Genomic DNA, 18,375 nt, shown 5'->3' on the forward strand with positions numbered 1-18,375 from the left:
CCCCCGCGGCTCCGTGACCTCTGACGAAACACTTCCTGTTGCTGCTGCTGTAGTTTTCAACCTTTCTTATTTGTGGGTCTATTTCAGGGGAACGAATTTAAAATGTATTTGAAATCTCTAAAACGTATAACAACAATTAAGGCACGAAATTTATATGATCTCTTAAAGAATTTTCCCTACTGAATTGAATAAAATCAGTCTGAATTCCCCCTTATAAAAGCTGCTTTTTTTTCCTTACTAGTTTTATTACTTTACTAATTTAATTACTTATTTATATAAGTTCCCTTTATTTCATTATGTCTGTTTATTATTTATTTTATTCAGTCTGTTGCACTTTAGGTTAAAACATTTTAAAATATGTCACATTAGGATCAGTTTCATGTTCCCTTGTTACTCTTTCTGGATTTCTAATGCTGTATTATTTGTCATGCTCAATTCACTCAGCTGTTGTAGTCTTTTCTATTAATAACGTCATGCCATTATATATACTACATTTGTTTAATTGTTGTTTATTATTACTGTTGTAATTGGACATGTACATTACTACCTGCCTTGGGAACACCTGAATGTGTTTTCACTAATTGTAACGTCTGACCTATCAGTAAAGTTTCTAAAAAAAGGAGAAAAAAAAAGTGTCTATTTCAGGGGTCGGCAACCCAACATAATGAAAGAGCCATGTCTGGTGCCGCAAAAAATGAAAATTCTTGTATCAGCCTTAGAATGAAGGCAACACATGCTGCATGTTTCTATATTAGTTAGAACTGGGGGAGATTTATTTTCATTATGCACTTTGAGAAAAAAGTCGAAATGTCGAGAAAAAAGTCAAAATTTCGAGAAAAAAGTCGAAATGTCGGGAAAAAAGTCAAAATGTCGAGAGAAAAAAGGCGGAAATGACGAGAAAAAAGTCAAAATTTCATGAAAAAAGTCAAAATTTTGAGAAAAAGGTTGAAATGTCGAGAAAAAAGGCGGAAATGTTGAGAAAAAAGTCGAAATTTTGAGAAAAAAGGCGTAAATGTCGACGTCCCGGCGGCCCCCGCGGCTCCGTGACCTCTGAAGGAAACACTTCCTGTTTCTGCTGCTGTAGTTTTCAACCTTCACAAGAAACTCATTACAGAGATAGACAGGCTGCTTCTCAACTTTGTTTGGAAAAATAGAACTCAGCATGTAAAAAAATCTGTTCTACTAAATGAATATGAAAATGGAGGACTAAATGTTCTTGTTTCTGCACTTTAAATGACACATTTAAGATAAATTGGCTTAAAAATTTATATAAAAATCCCCACTCCATATGGAATTTCATACCCTCTTATATTCTGTCAAAATTGGGTGGACTGAATTTTTTCTTGGCATGCAACTACAATATTGAAAAAATCCCAACAAAAATGTCATCATTTCACCGCCAGGCCTTCCTATCATGGTCTCTCATCTTCAAACACAACTTCTCTCCCCATAAATATATTATATGGAACAACAAGGATATACTCTTTAAACACAAATCCCTTTTTATTGAACATTGGTTTAAAGATAACATAATATTTGTGGCTCAATTGTTTGACAGGGTTGGTCGTCTCTTTCTTACATTGAGTTCTTAAAAGAATATAATATCCCTATATCACCTGAAGACTATGCAAAAGTTTTTGGAGCAATCCCATCTGGAGTGTGCATGTTATTTAAGTCTCAAATTAGAATGGAAACCCGACAATTAGCCTTGCTACCTTTGATTGATACGACAGTTGGCTAAATTTGCTTATCCTGAAACCATAATAAGAATAATAAAACAATTACAACTTTATTTAAAAGGGATATCTCTTCAGTTCCATACGTGATCCCATATTGGAATAAATATGTAAAAAATATTAACTGGAAGAAGGTCTGGCTCTCACCCAACCAACAGAGGTGTCAAGTAACAAAGTACAAATACTTCGTTACCTTAGAAATTTTGGTTATCTATACTTCACTGGAGTAATTATTAACTTTTTACTTTTACTCCTTACATTTTCACGCAATTATCTGTACTTTTTCCTCGATACATTTTAAAAACAGCCTCGTTACTCCATTTCATTTCAACCTTTAAAAAATACTATCCAGTTAAATTGCTCCATCCGGATAGAGTGAATTTGGTTGTGGTTGTTTCAGATGTTCTTGTCCAGTTTTGTTCTTACATCCGTTCCCTCAGATTCCTGCAACTAAACTTGGATATACATTCCAATAGAGGTTAGGATAAATGATAACATGTCTTTGAAGTTTGACTTTTTGCACCATTACAATACTTATAGACAACTAGTGATCATAGCCTATCTGCTGCTCTCTGAAACACATGTTAATGCTGAATAGTACACATATATGCTTCTTTAATATATTTGCATTATACTAAGATCCATTCATTTTCAATGGCTTTTGTCCTTAATGCCTTTTTCCCCTTACTTTTACTTTTATACTTTAAGTAGTTTTGAAACCAGTACTTTTATACTTTTACTTGAGTAAAAAACTTGAGTCGATACTTCAACTTCTACAGGAGTATTTTTAAACTCTAGGATCTATACTTCTACCTGAGAATCAGGGGTGTCCAAAGTCGGTCCTCGAGGGCCTGTGTCCTGCATCTTTTAGTTGTTTCCCTGCATCAACACACCTGATTCTAATTAACTGTCATCACCAGCTTGTCATCAAAGTCTGGATAGTTCTCTTGATGACCAAGCTCCTTGTATCACGGTTTGATAAAAAAAGGGAGACATCTAAAACATACAGGACACCGGCCCTCGAGGACCGACTTTGGACACCCCTGACCTGAGTAATGAATGTGAATACTTTTGACACGTCTGCCAACCAATACCTGGTGACAAACAAAGTTAAAGAAATTTCATTTAAGTTAATTCATAAATTCTATCCTACAAATGATCACATCGTAAAAAGATTCAAAAGAAATATTGATTCAAAATGTACTTTTTGTTCTGCAAATTCTGAAACAATGACTCACTTATTCTGGCTGTGCCCCATTGTTCAAACTTTTTGGAGTGATATGTGTAATTTTGTGTCTGAAAGAATTGAAACTGATTTCAATTTATTTTGGAAGGATGTGTTGTTTGGTGTTTTTGACCATGTTATGGTTAGAATAAAGCCAAAAGAAACATTTATTATTAATTTGTTGATTATCCTTGCAAAATTCCACATCCACAAATCCAAATTCCTACACAAAAAACCCTCTTTTTTTACTTTTCATTGTGAATTAAATCAGTATCTGGACTCTATTAAGTTTTCTTCTAATTCAAAAGCAATCAAAACCATAAATGTATGTAAATGTTTTGGCTTTCTGTTATAATTCCATCCCCCTTGGCTGGTTATAATGTGTTGTGCTTTTTGTTTTGTTTTTTACTTGTGTTATACTCTTTATATCTTATAATTCAACGTGAAATTGCATAATGTGAAGATTTGTTATTATTGTACTGTTTGCAAATGTTAAATAAAAAAAAAAGTTTTCAACCTTTCTTATTTGTGTGTCTATTTTTTATTCTTTTTTTATTTTAATTGTTTAACAATACCAGTTCCACTAGGAAAAGGAGAAGGTAAAGCAGTAATAAAGAAGAAAGGAATGGAAATATGGCAGAAAAGGTGGGAGGAAGATCAGAAAGGGCAGGGATATCACAAAATACAAAAGTCCATCATAACAAAGAATTATACAGAAAGGAATAGAAGGCAAAACTTAACACATTCTGGCATGATTTTTCTGACATCATAACAAAACTTCTTGGAGTGCATCTTCCATTAGATCCTCAAACATGCTTATTAGGAGATATTACAAATATTGATGCTCGATTAAGAAAAGTTCAAAGGAAGTTTCTCGCACTGGCCTTGTGTGTTGCCAGGAAGTGTATTGCCATCACATGGAAGTCTGACTCCCATCTTTCTATAGGAAGATGGCTTTCAGAAATGAATAGCTGTGTTCCACTTGAAAAACGTACATATACACTCAGGAAAGACTATCAAACTTTTACAGAGATGTGGCAACCTTATTTGGCATATATGGACACTTTGTCAGCCTCTGATGGACGGATTGTAGATTTATAATCTTTTTTTTTGCTGTCAGTGCTTACTGTTGTCTATCTTGCCCTCTACACCTCATTTATTTGTTATTTATGTTTTTTATGGGGTGGGTTGGGGAGGGTTTTGAAGTTCAGTGTTTGTGTTTTCATGTATATACCTTGAAAAATGCTGAAAACAAAATAATCTAAAAAAAAAGAAAGGAATAGAAGGGAGGAAATAGTCATAACAAGACTCAGACTGGACCACACAGGATTAAATCGCACTTTGTTTGTTATGGGAAAAAGGGACAGTGATAAGTGTGAGAACTGTGGAGTAAAAGAAAACAGTGAACATATTCTAATGTATTGCAACAGATATGAAATAGAAAGAGAACGGCTACAGGAAAAAGTCAGACTGGAATTTGAGGGGGATACTGGGAACAGAGGGAGGGGGGGTTGAAATCACCAGAAAGGCACTAATTCATTTCTTAAAAGACACTAGGCTGATCAATAGAATTTCAAAAACAGGCTAAATGAAATGATGTTACACACTCTTGTACAGTAGGTGGCGGTATGCACCTTAAAGTTGGTTGCGATCCGCCAATAAAACAGAGAAGAAGAAGAAGAATTTTAATTAGGGCCCGAGCACTTACAGTGCGAAGGCCCTATTGTATCTGTAGGAATTTTTTTTTTTCCTCGTTTTTATTTTTCTTCCGACGAAATGAGGGCCTTTTTGCCCCCCTAAATGTGCCCCAAAAGTCACCAAATTTTGCACGCAAGCCAGGCCTCGCGAAAAATGTGATATTTAATGGTTTGCATTAATGGGCGTGGCGAAATGGCTCAACAGCGCCCCCTAGAAAACTTTGTGCCTCAAGCCCCACAATACAGTTTGACGTACATGCACGAAAATCGGTACACACCTGTATCATGTCGCAACTTAAAGAAAAGTCTCTTTTTTCTCTCTGAACAGGAAGTTGACCATTTTAAATTAATCGTGTAATTTTGGCGCAATTTATGCCATTTCTTCAGCCGTTAATACGGCCCGAACCGTAATGTGCACCCAGGTGTGTTATACATCAAAATGTGTGTCTCCATCCTGCGACGATGCGCATTACTTTTCTCAGTCAAAAGCGTTACCGTGGCAACGATAGATGCCAAAAAGCGAGCGTGATGTTACATCACTGCTCCTTCTGGATATTTTGATAGGAAAAGAAATCTATTTGTACATAGTTGGAGGACAACAATATGATTGATTGACAGTTGGGTCAGCCAATGGCTAGCCGTTATCACTTTCTCATCCATAACCATCATACTACCATGCTTAGCGATGCAGCCAGCTGTTTGCATTAACCCAGCGTCAGCTAAATGTGACAGTCATTTTTTAATGGTGCTATAGAGTCAACATGGTAAATGTCTGATGGCACTTCTGCAGATTTTTTGCTGAGGTTCAGCTGAAGGAGCTTGGAGCAAAGATAACTTTGATTGAGATGTGGTTGGTGTGTTCCCATCATCTCTTGAGCAACATGTAGCTGTTCCCCTTATGAAGAAAAAGGGGCCTCAGAACTGGTCTTCAGAAACCAATGGGTCATTGGGCTTAATGCAATTGTTTTATACAGTCCATGGTTCTTCTATAGTTGGTGTTTTTACCTGTGTGGTGGAGGCAAACAAGGAGAGGTGGAGAAGTGCAGAAGTGAAGGTCAGTCCCAGCAAGACAGAATATATGCGTGTAAAGAAAGAGGAGCAGGTGGAACAATGAGGATGCAGGGAGTAGAGGTGAGGAAAGTGTAGTTAGAATACTTTGCCTCAACTGTGCAGACCAGTGGGGAGTGTGGAAAATAAGTGAAGGAGAGCATTCTCTACAAGCGGGATGGAGTGGGTAGAAAAGCATGTTTGGAGACATCTTGGAGTGTAAAGAGACATGTGTACATGATGGTAGTGAGGTCAGCCCTTTTCTATTACTTGTGGACTGCAGCACTGACCAATATTTATGAAACAGAGCTTGAGGTGCAAGAATTGAAGGTATTAAGATTTTCTTTAGTAGTAACAAGGTTGGATAGGATTAAGAATAAGCATATCAGAGGAACTGCCAGGGCCAAATGTCCTGTAGAGTGAGAGGCTGGATTGAAATGGTTTAGATACGTAAAGATGAATGGTGAATAAACTGGTAGACAGATGCTGTAGATGGAGCTGCAAGCCAGATAAGGAGACCATGACAGTGATGGAGGGTAAGCATTTTGTTGTTATGATAGAAAAGGCAGAGGACAGGATACGATGGAAATGGATGATCTGCTGGCAACCTCTGAAGGGAAAATTGAAAGAAGTAGTAGTCATGCTTCCGTGTTCTTTTTAGACAGCAGACGTTCTCTCCTGGCAGCCCTTCAAAGTAAAGCACACTTGTTGAGTCTTCTGAATGTGCTCTCTGGCCTTTACCATTTAACATGCTCAGGGTGTGAGATCTAGCTCTCTAATTTCACGTTGAGGTAAATTGGCCATTACTTGGTTTTACAACTATTTCCTGATTGATGTGTGGCATCAGTTACTTTTAAGACCATTGTTCATTACTTTCCCTGTTGGTATAACGTCATCACACAAGTCTACCCGCTGATATTCAGTTCATTGGGCTAAGAACATCTGGCTGCAACTCACCCTCTCAAAATGAACTCCAGCTCGACCACATTTGAAAAAACAGAAACTCTGGCATCAGAAACTCTGGCATCAGATTTAGTGACACAAGTATAAATAGAACTGCCTCTTCAGTCAATGTGCCACAGTTGGGGAATCCTTCAAAAATGGGAAAAAAGCAGCATTTCTGCTATAAGTATTTTTAATGTTGAAGCTGGGTTTATTTTAAGGCCTTGAGGATGTCTGAAGAAGATATTAAAATGTAATCACTCCAGAAATCCTGGAGGCAGATGACTTCATGGAAAAGAGAAAAGTTTGGGCCACTTTGCAAACATCTGCTAATCCTACATGGACCGGCGTTTTAACCTGATTATGTAGAAGTTATTTCCATTGGTTCCAGAATATGAAAAGTGACACATTGCTCTGTAAATTATGAACAGTTCAGCATCTTTTAGAATATATCTTTAATCAGGTTCAACACAGTCATATAAAGTTCTTTAAAGAGCTTCAAACACTGAATCCGGGAGAGGAAAGAATAGGTCAGCAGCTCTTTTATCCAGGCACATGGACAGGTGGTTGGACATGTATATTAACTTTGAAACTGATGCAAGAAAGACGCCCCTTTTCAAAACACGTGCTCAGAAGGAGCAGTATCAGTTTACTTCCCAAGTGTAGCTCTCTTGTTGATCACATGCTCCATGTCAGTATGTTCAGATGTGTCCAGTTTGATATCGTACTTGGCCAGGATCTTCATGATGGGCCTGATTTTCAGCCACCACTGTGTCTTTGGGATGCGGTGCCTGCAGCAAACAAAGACAGAGTCAGTCATCACTGGACCCGATACACTGCTTATTACAGTATGTTACTAAATAAAATGAGCAGCTTACTCAAAATCTGTGTCTGATTTAAGATCAGCAAGAGGCTGGAAGTTGAGAGCCCTCTTCCTCATGCCCAGCACACATGCAGAGTCCGGTGTGTTAGCAAAGATGCGACCTAAGAAACCCATAGAGCAAAACTGTCAATGTGTCAAGTTATTTTGTTTGTGGAGAGAGAATATAAATCTGCAAAGCACATTATATGGGAGTACTTTTAATTAAGTTGCAAGTGAGTAAAAGTGCATCAAGACGATAACAATAGATGCAATAGTTGATTTACTGTGGGGAATATATATGATACTGATGAGAATTATGATGAGAACATTGTGTTGCAACATTTGTTTTGCAATTGGGGATAATAATAAAATTGAGACGAATACCAACTCAGCATTGAAGGTAAAAGATGAAGAACTAAAAGTTTCCTTGGAAAGAGTTGAGGTCAAATTGGCCATAAAAACAGCAGTCAGAATACATGGCAAAAAAAGTGGGATACGTGGCAAAGAAGACTTTCATGTCATAAAGAAATCAACAAATGTGAGAGCTTTTGAAGGGAAGTGAAGGAGGGGAGGGGGATTTTTAAAATAAAGATTAAGGCTTAGATGTGCAACACACAATTTAAATTGAAATCATGCATTAGTTTGAGATGGTTTCAGTGTCCGTGGTAATGAGATATACAGTATCACGCATAATTTTACAAGGGATTTCAATCCTATAACGCTGGATGTATCACCTTTGATACATTCATTTCTGAGATCTCTGAACCACTTCCATAATCATAAAAAATAAAAAAAGGTTTTGCTTATAAAAAAACAAATGTTGTTGCTACCCTTTTCAGCTGAAGAACATGTTGCGATGTGGATGTTCTTCCTTGTTTCTGCTCTGATAGGTAAAAACAACTGCCATTATGGAAATGTTGTGACCAATTAATTTTAGTATAAACACTGGGTCTAAGAGTTACTTAGATCTTCATGTTTACTTATCTTCCTGTTTTTCTACTCAACAGCTTCAGGAACTGGTCATTTGCTTGCAGCTTTACATCCCATTCCTTGTAACAGTTATTGTCACTGAATTATTCTGCCAGTGATTTTGATGTTGTAGCTGATCAATGTATATCATTAAATGTTATTTATATCAAAGAGATTTTTGATACCCGTACCATGCCTATAGCACTCTTTGAGCTTCTCGGTCAACCACAGAACAGACTTGGCACCCATCTTAGTGCCAAAGTTTCTGTCGAAGGGTGTTGGAGTGCCGCCCTGCATCCAAAGAGGACAGACAAGCATTTACAATTCAAGATGAAGGAGCAGAAAACTTTAATTTGGGGTTATTTTAAACACTTCCCCACCTGCTGCATGTGTCCCAGGATGTTCTTCCGGCAGTCAAAGACGCCCTTTCCTTCTTCTGAGTACAGGTTAAAGATGAAGTCGGTAGTATAGTTGGAATTGCTGTTTTCATTCCTTTTAAAGAATAAACAGAATAAAAAGTGGGGTTTGTTTTTTTTCTAAGTTGAAGGGTGAACAGAGAACTCAAAAATAAATTCTGAACCACCGCTGTCCCCCCATGATGCTCCAGAGAAATTAGTTTGGGCTCTTCTTCACCCTGGTGTTCTTAGAGTAACATCAATTTAAAATGACCTATGTGATCATTTGGACTGATGTGTTTCTTAGAAATAGACTAAGACTAAGAAATAGACAAAAGGTAAAATAAAACATGTTCAAAGAAAAAAAAAAGACTTAAGTCTTTAAAAATGTACCACAAAATATATGTGTTTAAATGCTTACGAATGAGTTTAGCATCCAGTGTTTGCCCAGAATACTGGTAGTGGGTCCTTACCTCAGTAATTTCTGTTTGCGTTTCACTTGTTAAAAGAAACCTACCGGAGAATCAAACCCCTCTTCACTGTTGTCTTCATCTTTTCCAGAAGATGCCCCACATTTACCTGCAGCCCAGTTTCACAGATTGCACACTCAGAACACATCACTGCATAACTCACAAAAATCTTTCTTTTCTGAAGAATTTCACAACAGATGCAGGATTGTGGGGTTTTCCTCATTAGTTAATATGACTGTTCTGGATAATATTATGATACGAAAATCCTTTATGGCATCCAGCTCACCCCCAGATCTCTAATGTTGAATTTTTCCTCAAAGATGTAGGCAGCATCAGCCCCGGCAGCCAGGCCTGCCATGGTGGCCAAGTAGCCGCAATATCCCCCCATGGTCTCTACAATGAACACGCGTCGCTTCGTCCCGGCTGCAGACTGCTTGATTCTGTCACAAGTCTGCAGAGAAACCAACCACAAGTATGCCAATCTGCTTGCCACCCGTTGGATGTGTGTGTAAGTGTGTTTTCTGCTTGGCCTCTAACCGAGGTGATGGTGTTGAGGGCAGTGTCGGCACCGATGCTGAAGTCAGAGCCGGGGACGTTGTTGGAGACAGTGGCAGGGATAACCACCATAGGAATGCACATTTCCTCATACTTTTCTCTCGCCTGAACCAGCTCCAGGCCTCCAACGTAGGCCTGCAGCGGGAAAAGGAGACGAAAATCAATTTGTTTGCTTCTACGAGAGAACAGAGAGTTTAAAGTTTTCTCATTGGAAAGGCACTGCTGAGGAGGTGAGGCAGGTAAGTCAATGTGCACAAAACATCAGATATTAAAGGGGATAAACTGTTGTCTTACTTCAAATCCACCAATGATCACCAGAGCATGAATGTTGAACTTGGCGATGTTCTGGCTGATCTGTTCCAAGAATTTGCCTGGAAGAGTTCTTTAAACCCAGACATGTTATTCAGCAAAAGTATATGTAGCATATTTTATTTGCAAAATTTAACTGGGAAATAAAGCAACTATTTTTAACCTTTTAGTGCCCAACACCGACCCTCCTTTTCCAGTCCAGCCACTCACTGAAGTCCAAATGATGGGTTCAACCTGCAGACAGTCAAAATAACCATCAGAAAATCTCAAATAAAACTATTTGAAACACTGCTATTAAAAAATAGAACTAAACAATTATATACACACTTGTACAGTACGTATGCATAATATCTGTATGAAGCACTTTTCAAAATGTCTTTTCCTAAAAGTGTAAAGAAGAAGGCCAACATATTTGTAAGTGAGGTTGGAAATGTGTAGTTACCTGTCCGTGAGCCAGACCATCAAAGCCATCGTGGACCGCCAACATGGTGTGACCCTGGATGAGGCCCATCCTCACAGCGGCACGGACGGCAGCGTTCATGCCGGCACAGGGAGCTCCAATGTTCAAGATGGCCACGTTGATGTTGCTCTGCCGTTAAGAGAGACAGCTGATATAGTACATATTAAAAATGCATATATATATATATATATATGCCTTAGGTTTTTACCAACATGGTATTAACTATTAATATATATGCAGACAAAAAACAACAGAGACAGCTGATGGCTCGTTTTTAGGTTTAGAATATTATCAATTGCTCTTATAATAAGAGTAGTGCTAGGCATTTGATGAAAAAGAAAAGTTCTAACCTTGGTGTCCGGAGGATTGATGTGAGCCAAGAGCTTGTATGTGTTCCAGTTATTCTCAAAACTCCTGCATAACATACATGAAAATCAGGTTGAGTGATCAACATTACAAGCTCAATTGAAAACACACTTTACCATCCCACTACTTTGTATTTCTGGTTCAGCCAACTTTATCTTATGTTATAAAAACATTAGGTTTTAAGATTTTCTGCGTTTCTTATGTATTTACTGTAACAGGTAAATGACAACAGTAAAATCTCACAAGGTAAAAACATTTAATTTGCATATTTACATTAATTCTTGAACTAAACTAAACAAAACAAACCCCTCAAAATGAACTAGTTATCTCGTCTACAATCTCGTTACGGAAAAGTAAAACAAATCATCTGATATTTCAGATGGCAATACATACTTTCCCCTGAGCTTGATGGCGTCGTCAAATCTTCCCTGATCCATGGCAGATGTCACATCTTTGGTCTATGAGGATATAACGTGTAAAGAAAAGAGATGCAGTAACCTCACTGTGATGCAAGCACGCAAAGCTGCACAGTAGGTGAAAATATATGACGTACTATTTGCACACACTCCATGAGGGGCAGTCTGACTGCCTGGTTCCCGGACAGGCTGACGACACAAGCAGGAGTGTCTGGATTGGCCTCCAGCAACGCCATCACAGCCTCCACTCCCATCCTGCTGCCCTGGAAGACGCATACACACCACAATAAAATCATCAGGCGTGTGTATGTGGCTTTACATTTGAGGTCTCAGTGATATAATCACCAGGATTCTGTCGAAGGCTGAGGGTGTTCCTCCTCTCTGTACATGTCCAAGAGTGGTGGTGCGGGTGTCAAAGCCAAGCCTGTCAGTCACCAGCTATAGACAGATAAAGCCAGTTTGTTTCGCATTACATTTGTGTAACACAGAACAGTGCAATTCTAGAGACAGGAAGAAAAGCTTGCCTTTTTGATCAGGTCAGATGTAATTGGTTTGCCGTCTCTGGAAATTGCACCTTCAGCAACAATGATCACGTTCAAACGAGAACCTCTGGCCCTTTGCTAGAAAACAAAGGAAAAAAAAATGCTATAATCCGTTCATTCTGATAGGTATGTGTGACAACAAAGTGCAGCCAGCCATCTGCAAATGAAGAAAAGACGGACATTTGTCAGCCTCCTGCACAAGTGCTCCTCCCAGCCCTCATCAGGTGGCATCTCTGGAATGAAGACCCAGTCGGCACCACAGGATAGAGCCGTCACCAGAGCCAGGTACCTGCAACACACAAACCAACGAGACATTTCCATTTCTGTTTTGAATTTTCCATGTGAATTGCATGTCCTGAAGTGAACGGACAAAACCCTTGTTTTCTAAATCTTGTCACAGCTGAGAATACCACTTGTTTTTTTTTTTATTTAGGTGTGTTAAATGCCAACACTCTCAATCTGTTTTTAAATTATTATTTTTCTTTTTTAAATTCATTGTCTTTTTTATGTATGTGTATGTGAAGTGTTTCATAATTTTTTGTTTTTATATAAAACTTTTTTTTTCTTTTTTGATTATTGGGGTGGTACAGATGTCTTAGAAGTTAATGTATCAAATATGATAAATCCACTATTATAGGGCTGTTGTTGATAATGTGATGTGGCAAAAAAATTATAAATGTGGGAGGAAGAAATGAAAGGAAAAAGAAAGAAAGAAAATAAATACTTACAGTTATAATATAGATGAACGCTGTCTTAAAAATGAATAAGTGTACATACATGCCATTATCTTTTTGACCAGAGGCCACACAACAACCCACAATACTGACCCACAATGTCTCCCCATCACTTCCAGAATGAATGTCCTCTGGTGGCTGCGGATAAAGACAAACATTTAAAATGAAAAGAAACATCACATTCACCCATCTGGTTACTGGAGCGTCTGCTTCTCATTATCTACCCCTCACAAGTGTAATAGCTATCCAAACTGCAATAGAGTAATTTGATTTCACGCAGTGAAGTCAATGAAATTCACTTTAATGGTGTTATGATGGGTGGTTGTACAGCACTGTCTGACCTCTGTGCAGTTGTAGTGATGGCGTCCACCACCTCAATGATTCGGTGCAAGGCCGAGTCGGTGCCAATGGTCATATCAGTGCCACAGAAGTCGTTGTCAATCGAGCCGACCATGCCAACGATGTTCAGGTGGGATGATTTGCTGGCTTGCTCCTGTGTGATTTTACCTGCAGTAAAAACGTTATCATTAACTACCTGTACATGTGTATAAAATACAGAAATACTTAAGAGCTGTTTTCAAAACTTAAGGGAGAGGTATATTCATAATCATGTTCCTCCTAAAAGAAGCTCTGAAGAGAAAGGCCCGACTGAGACACAGCTGATGTGGTGAAGCTGAGGGATTTTACAGATTTGTTACCATAGCAACACAATGGTTTGTTTACCAGCTTTGACCAGGTCAGCCAGCAGGCCACTCCACTCAGTCCTGAACTGATTGGCTCCAGTCAGACTGCCGTCGCCTCCGATCACGCACAGATTGGTGATCCCAAGCTTCACCAGGTTGCAGGCCGCAGTCATACGACCCTCCCTGGATCTGAAATCCTTGCAGCGAGCGCTGCCAATGACAGTGCCACCCTAACAAAGAGAACAAGAGAGGGAAGAAACTGTAACGTAATTAATAGGCAAAGATTTTCTAGTTTGGAAGGAAGGCGATTTCTTACATTTAAGCCATCAACGTGTATAACAACCCTTTAAGAAGCCTGGCCAAACTCATATGCTCATGCCATACCTTCACCACCACCAGGCTGCTTTATTTAGACAACAGAAATCATAGAAATGTGAATCACAAGCTTCGGTGTTACTGCATCTGCAGCTATTTAATGTCATCACTCAAAAAATCTCAGTATCAAGTTATCAGGCTTGGATTGAGTTCCCAACTCCAACAGGAGTTACGAAAGGGTCAGTCCATTAACATTATAAAAGAAAACTTGAAAAAAGGCATCTTCTCCACAAAAATGTGTCCTTCACATTTCGCTAGCTCATTAAGTCCATGTTTAAAAATACAGAACACATCACCAACTGTTTAAGCCAGTTAATTTTTTCCTTGTTTTTTTAGTTATATTTTAGCAGCATCCAGGATAGCTGTGTTTCTGTCTTCATGTGCTATTTAGCAGTGCTACTGCCAGCAAAACCATGGTCAATTCACATTTTAAAGAAGATATAATGACATGGAGAAACTGAATTAAAAATAATGGATATTGGATCGATATAATTCATTACTGTTTTGCTCCATGAATGCTGACAGATACATGTACAACTGAAAAGGCTCTGCACTACGTTTGCTCGCAGGGCACAAGTCAGGTGACTAATGTAAAGCTTTAAGATTCACAGAGGAGAGAAATGTTGTTAGCTGCATGGGTCCAAACCTCACCCTTCCAAATCCAGACTGATTTTATGTCTTGTAAACCCAAACCATGACAGATTAAGTTGCTTATGTATGTAATAATTATAAAACACAAACATTCAAAACAAATACACCCTTTAATACCATGTCCGTGCCATTCTGTGCCTAGTAGGGATGGGCGGTATGGACAAAAAAATGTATCACGATAATTTCTGGCATTTATCCCAATAACGATAAAAAAAATACCAATACAAAAAGTGTCATCAACGGGAATCTTTCTTTCTTTCTTTCTTTCTTTCTTTCTTTCTTTCTTTCTTTCTTTCTTTCTTTCTTTCTTTCTTTCTTTCTTTCTTTCTTTCTTTCTTTCTTTCTTTCTTTCTTTCTTTCTTTCTGGCATTTATCCCAATAACGATAGTCGTTTCTTTCTTTCTTTCTTTCTTTCTTTCTTTCTTTCTTTCTTTCTTTCTTTCTTTCTTTCTTTCTTTCTTTCTTTCTTTCTTTCTTTCTTTCTTTCTTTCTGGCATTTATCCCAATAACGATAGTCGTTTCTTTCTTTCTTTCTTTCTTTCTTTCTTTCTTTCTTTCTTTCTTTCTTTCTTTCTTTCTTTCTTTCTTTCTTTCTTTCTTTCTTTCTTTCTTTCTTTCTGGCATTTATCCAAATAACGATAGTCGTTTCTTTCTTTCTTTCTTTCTTTCTTTCTTTCTTTCTTTCTTTCTTTCTTTCTTTCTTTCTTTCTTTCTTTCTTTCTTTCTTTCATTTATCCCAATAACGATAGTCGTTTTCTTTCTTTCTTTCTTTCTTTCTTTCTTTCTTTCTTTCTTTCTTTCTTTCTTTCTTTCTTTCTTTCTTTCTTTCTTTCTGGCATTTATCCAAATAACGATAGTCGTTTCTTTCTTTCTTTCTTTCTTTCTTTCTTTCTTTCTTTCTTTCTTTCTTTCTTTCTTTCTTTCTTTCTTTCTTTCTTTTTGGCATTTATCCCAATAACGATAGTCGTTTCTTTCTTTCTTTCTTTCTTTCTTTCTTTCTTTCTTTCTTTCTTTCTTTCTTTCTTTCTTTCTTTCTTTCTCATTTCCTCAATTTATCGTTTTTACCGTGAGATGGCAAATTCTTACCGTGGGGAATTTTATTGACGGTTTATTGTGAACAGTAAAATATCACCCATCCCTAGTGCCTAGCATCATTCTTTTTCTTTATGTTTTAATGTCTTTGTAAAAATCATCTTGTTGTTGAATTGTGGGATAGAAATAAACTTGCCTTGCCTTGCCTGATTATAAACGGGCATTCATTGTTCTCCTCAAACTTTAGCAACGTGACTATGACTGCTTTCTCTCACTTTCCGCTTGTTTGCAAATTGATTTTGCTGAAACTTTAAGAACAATTACTATTTTAATCCTTTCTAATGATCTACACAAAGCGATATGTACTCCAGCTCTTATGCAGGTTTAAACCCACTCCGACAGCTGCACATCACTCACCAGCTGAAGCATCATTGACACACTCTCCCAGGTTGCAGGGCGAATGTTATCCCCTCCATCAACCAAGCCTTGGTAGCCCTGCAGCGCAAAAACACTTTTTGTTTTCTTTTTGTAATGCATACATTTTTTCATTGGCTGCTTTGTCCTGTTTGCGACATAACAGGTTGGCGTGCAGCCACATGTATGACAGTCGTACCTCATGAACAAAGTAGACTTTGGCTCCGGTGTAGAGACCAACTCTGACTGTGGCTCGCACAGCAGCATTCATACCTGAGACACACGTACAAAATCATGTGACTGATCGATTTACGCTCAATACAAATTTCCTTCTCCTGACAAATAACAACCATAAACACCCTGAACTTGACCTTTCAAGTGACTTGCCCAACATGTGGGCATCAGATCAGACAAAAATAGCCGTGTTGGAAAAAGAATAGGAGCAGGGTTGGGTGGACTGTATGTCTTCCTTGCCTTCTTGCCCTTGGACGTCTGTACACTAAAGGCCACACTGAGAGTTTGTGTTGTGATGAGCTGGCACACACCAGCTCTTGTTTCATCAGACAGCAGCTGTGGTTGGGTGGGCGTTTCTTTCCTTCATACCAGAAAAAGGTCAGTAAAACTAAAATTAGCCCCAAAGAGGTAAATTGAGGGAACAGAAGAAGCAATACAACACAAAGGAAAAGGGAAATTATACATAAACAGTTTAGATTTAATATCTAAACAATTTTAAATTGTTGTAAATAATCCTAGTTGAAATTTGATCTTTGAAGGTTTTCTATTAACTAAATATTAAACATTGACACCCAAGACTCTATGCTTTATCATGCTTTATTGTGGCTTTACAAATGATTCTCATCCAAAGGCCCACCAGCACTCACATCTGCAAAAAGTGAATCCATCTGATGCTTAAATATACAAACATTTAAAATGACATTTTACTAACTTCCATCAAAAAGACATGGACAGGACCTTGAATTCTGTATTGACCCCCAGTGTGCTCACTGGGGTATAAGTGCATAAATCAAAGAGCTGCTGTATGTAGAGCGATTTGTAGAAGTTTGTGTAAATGGGTAAATGAGAAACACAACGAAAATTGCACTTTGTAAAAAGGTTAAAAGAGTGACGTATAAGTACAAGACCATTTACCATTTATACCACTGGTTTGGATTTAATTGTTGCTCTAAGACTCATCGGCAGGGAGGAAGATGCTATCTGAATGACAGTCTTTCCTCCCCGTCTGGTCTTCTCTCTGGAATCACTTTCAGTTTTAACAGGTGGAGATAAAATTGTGATTAAAACAGTAAAGCTTTCTTCTCTGCTTACCTTGGGCATCTCCTCCTGATGTCAGCACAGCAATGGACCTCCCGATGCCCATCTTCGTGGGATCCGTAGTGGGAGGCGAATCCTTGGACATGTTTAAGCAAGACAGGTGTCCTCCAAGAGAGGAAAAAAGGTAAAGGAGAAAAGATAAAGCGCGATCCGACTTCGCTCCCTGCTTCTCAGCGGAGTCAATAGGGAGGGCACAGGCTTTATAGCATGTGCCCCCTCCCACTGAGACCTACACCACTCACTCACATAACCACACTAAATATATCATGTACAGTGAGCTCTTGCAGTGAACAGTAACAGATGGAGAAAAAAACAATGCACAACATACAAATGCAACAGGAAACAACATTAATGCATCTCAGTTATTTACAATCAATGCAATGCTGCAAGTCACCTTCATAGTCCTTTTATCAGCTATAGCACGCTTATTAATGACTACAGCTGGACAAATCTGGACAGGCCTGATTACGACCAGCTCTGATCAATCACACCTTTACTTATGTGCTGGCTAAGCCGGTTTAAAGACATATAGCATGATACCTCAAAATCATTAAAAAAAACACTTCCAATATGATGTCACAAGCCAAGGAATACTTACACACCTCTGAATCTGCAGAGACCTTAAGAGAGACTATGAACAACTAATGGTAGCTGACCTTCTACAGTTCCCAGGTTCCCAGAGTGACAACAAACCAATAAAAACCTCCAAGAAACTTTCTCACATCATGAAAGGTCATTGATTTAGTCTTTTTTCACAATCTGAAGGATGCTAGACGAAATGTATATTTACATATATATTTTATAGGAGAGTGGCAATATGGAAACAATTACTACCAAATAAGAACGCCATGACTTATTCCATTTATTTTATTTATTGCTACAATCTGCCTTGACAAACCTTAAAGATGTTGGGAGAATGTTCTCGGGACTGGTGAGTGGAAAGCTGATCCATCTGAAGAGTCCTGTTACAGATGTTGCAAACCAATAACAGAACAGACCTAAATCAGGATATGTAGACTGGTCACAGTAGCAGGCATGGGTATATCAATGATGCTTTCTTTAATAGAGAAGCCAAAATGCTGTTGAAAAAAAGGAAGGATAAACAGGCCATCCATGTCAGACAGTGGCAATGTAATGTTGCAGGGATGCTTTGCTGCCAAGAG

At 38.3% G+C, this 18,375-nt stretch overlaps 1 protein-coding gene across 1 annotated transcript; it reads right to left on the reverse strand.

The window, feature by feature from the left end:
• Positions 1-6,459: 6,459 nt before the first annotated feature.
• On the reverse strand, positions 6,460-17,401 carry LOC133457231 (ATP-dependent 6-phosphofructokinase, muscle type-like). The gene is made up of 22 exons (XM_061736246.1): positions 17,207-17,401; positions 16,080-16,153; positions 15,884-15,961; positions 13,449-13,638; positions 13,067-13,232; positions 12,819-12,863; positions 12,172-12,280; positions 11,974-12,069; positions 11,795-11,887; positions 11,587-11,712; positions 11,427-11,491; positions 11,018-11,081; positions 10,650-10,796; positions 10,371-10,441; positions 10,193-10,280; positions 9,881-10,033; positions 9,630-9,794; positions 9,391-9,452; positions 8,859-8,970; positions 8,670-8,769; positions 7,526-7,631; positions 6,460-7,438 (listed from the first exon to the last, which is right to left on the reverse strand). Exons 1-22 carry the CDS (start codon positions 17,295-17,297, stop codon positions 7,297-7,299), a joined length of 2,343 nt encoding a protein of 780 aa, XP_061592230.1. The 5' UTR covers positions 17,298-17,401; the 3' UTR covers positions 6,460-7,296.
• Between the last annotated feature and the right edge of the window lie 974 nt (positions 17,402-18,375).

Source organism: Cololabis saira, chromosome 12 (genome assembly GCF_033807715.1).
Source record: "Cololabis saira isolate AMF1-May2022 chromosome 12, fColSai1.1, whole genome shotgun sequence".
In the NCBI taxonomy this organism is placed as follows: domain Eukaryota; kingdom Metazoa; phylum Chordata; class Actinopteri; order Beloniformes; family Belonidae; genus Cololabis; species Cololabis saira.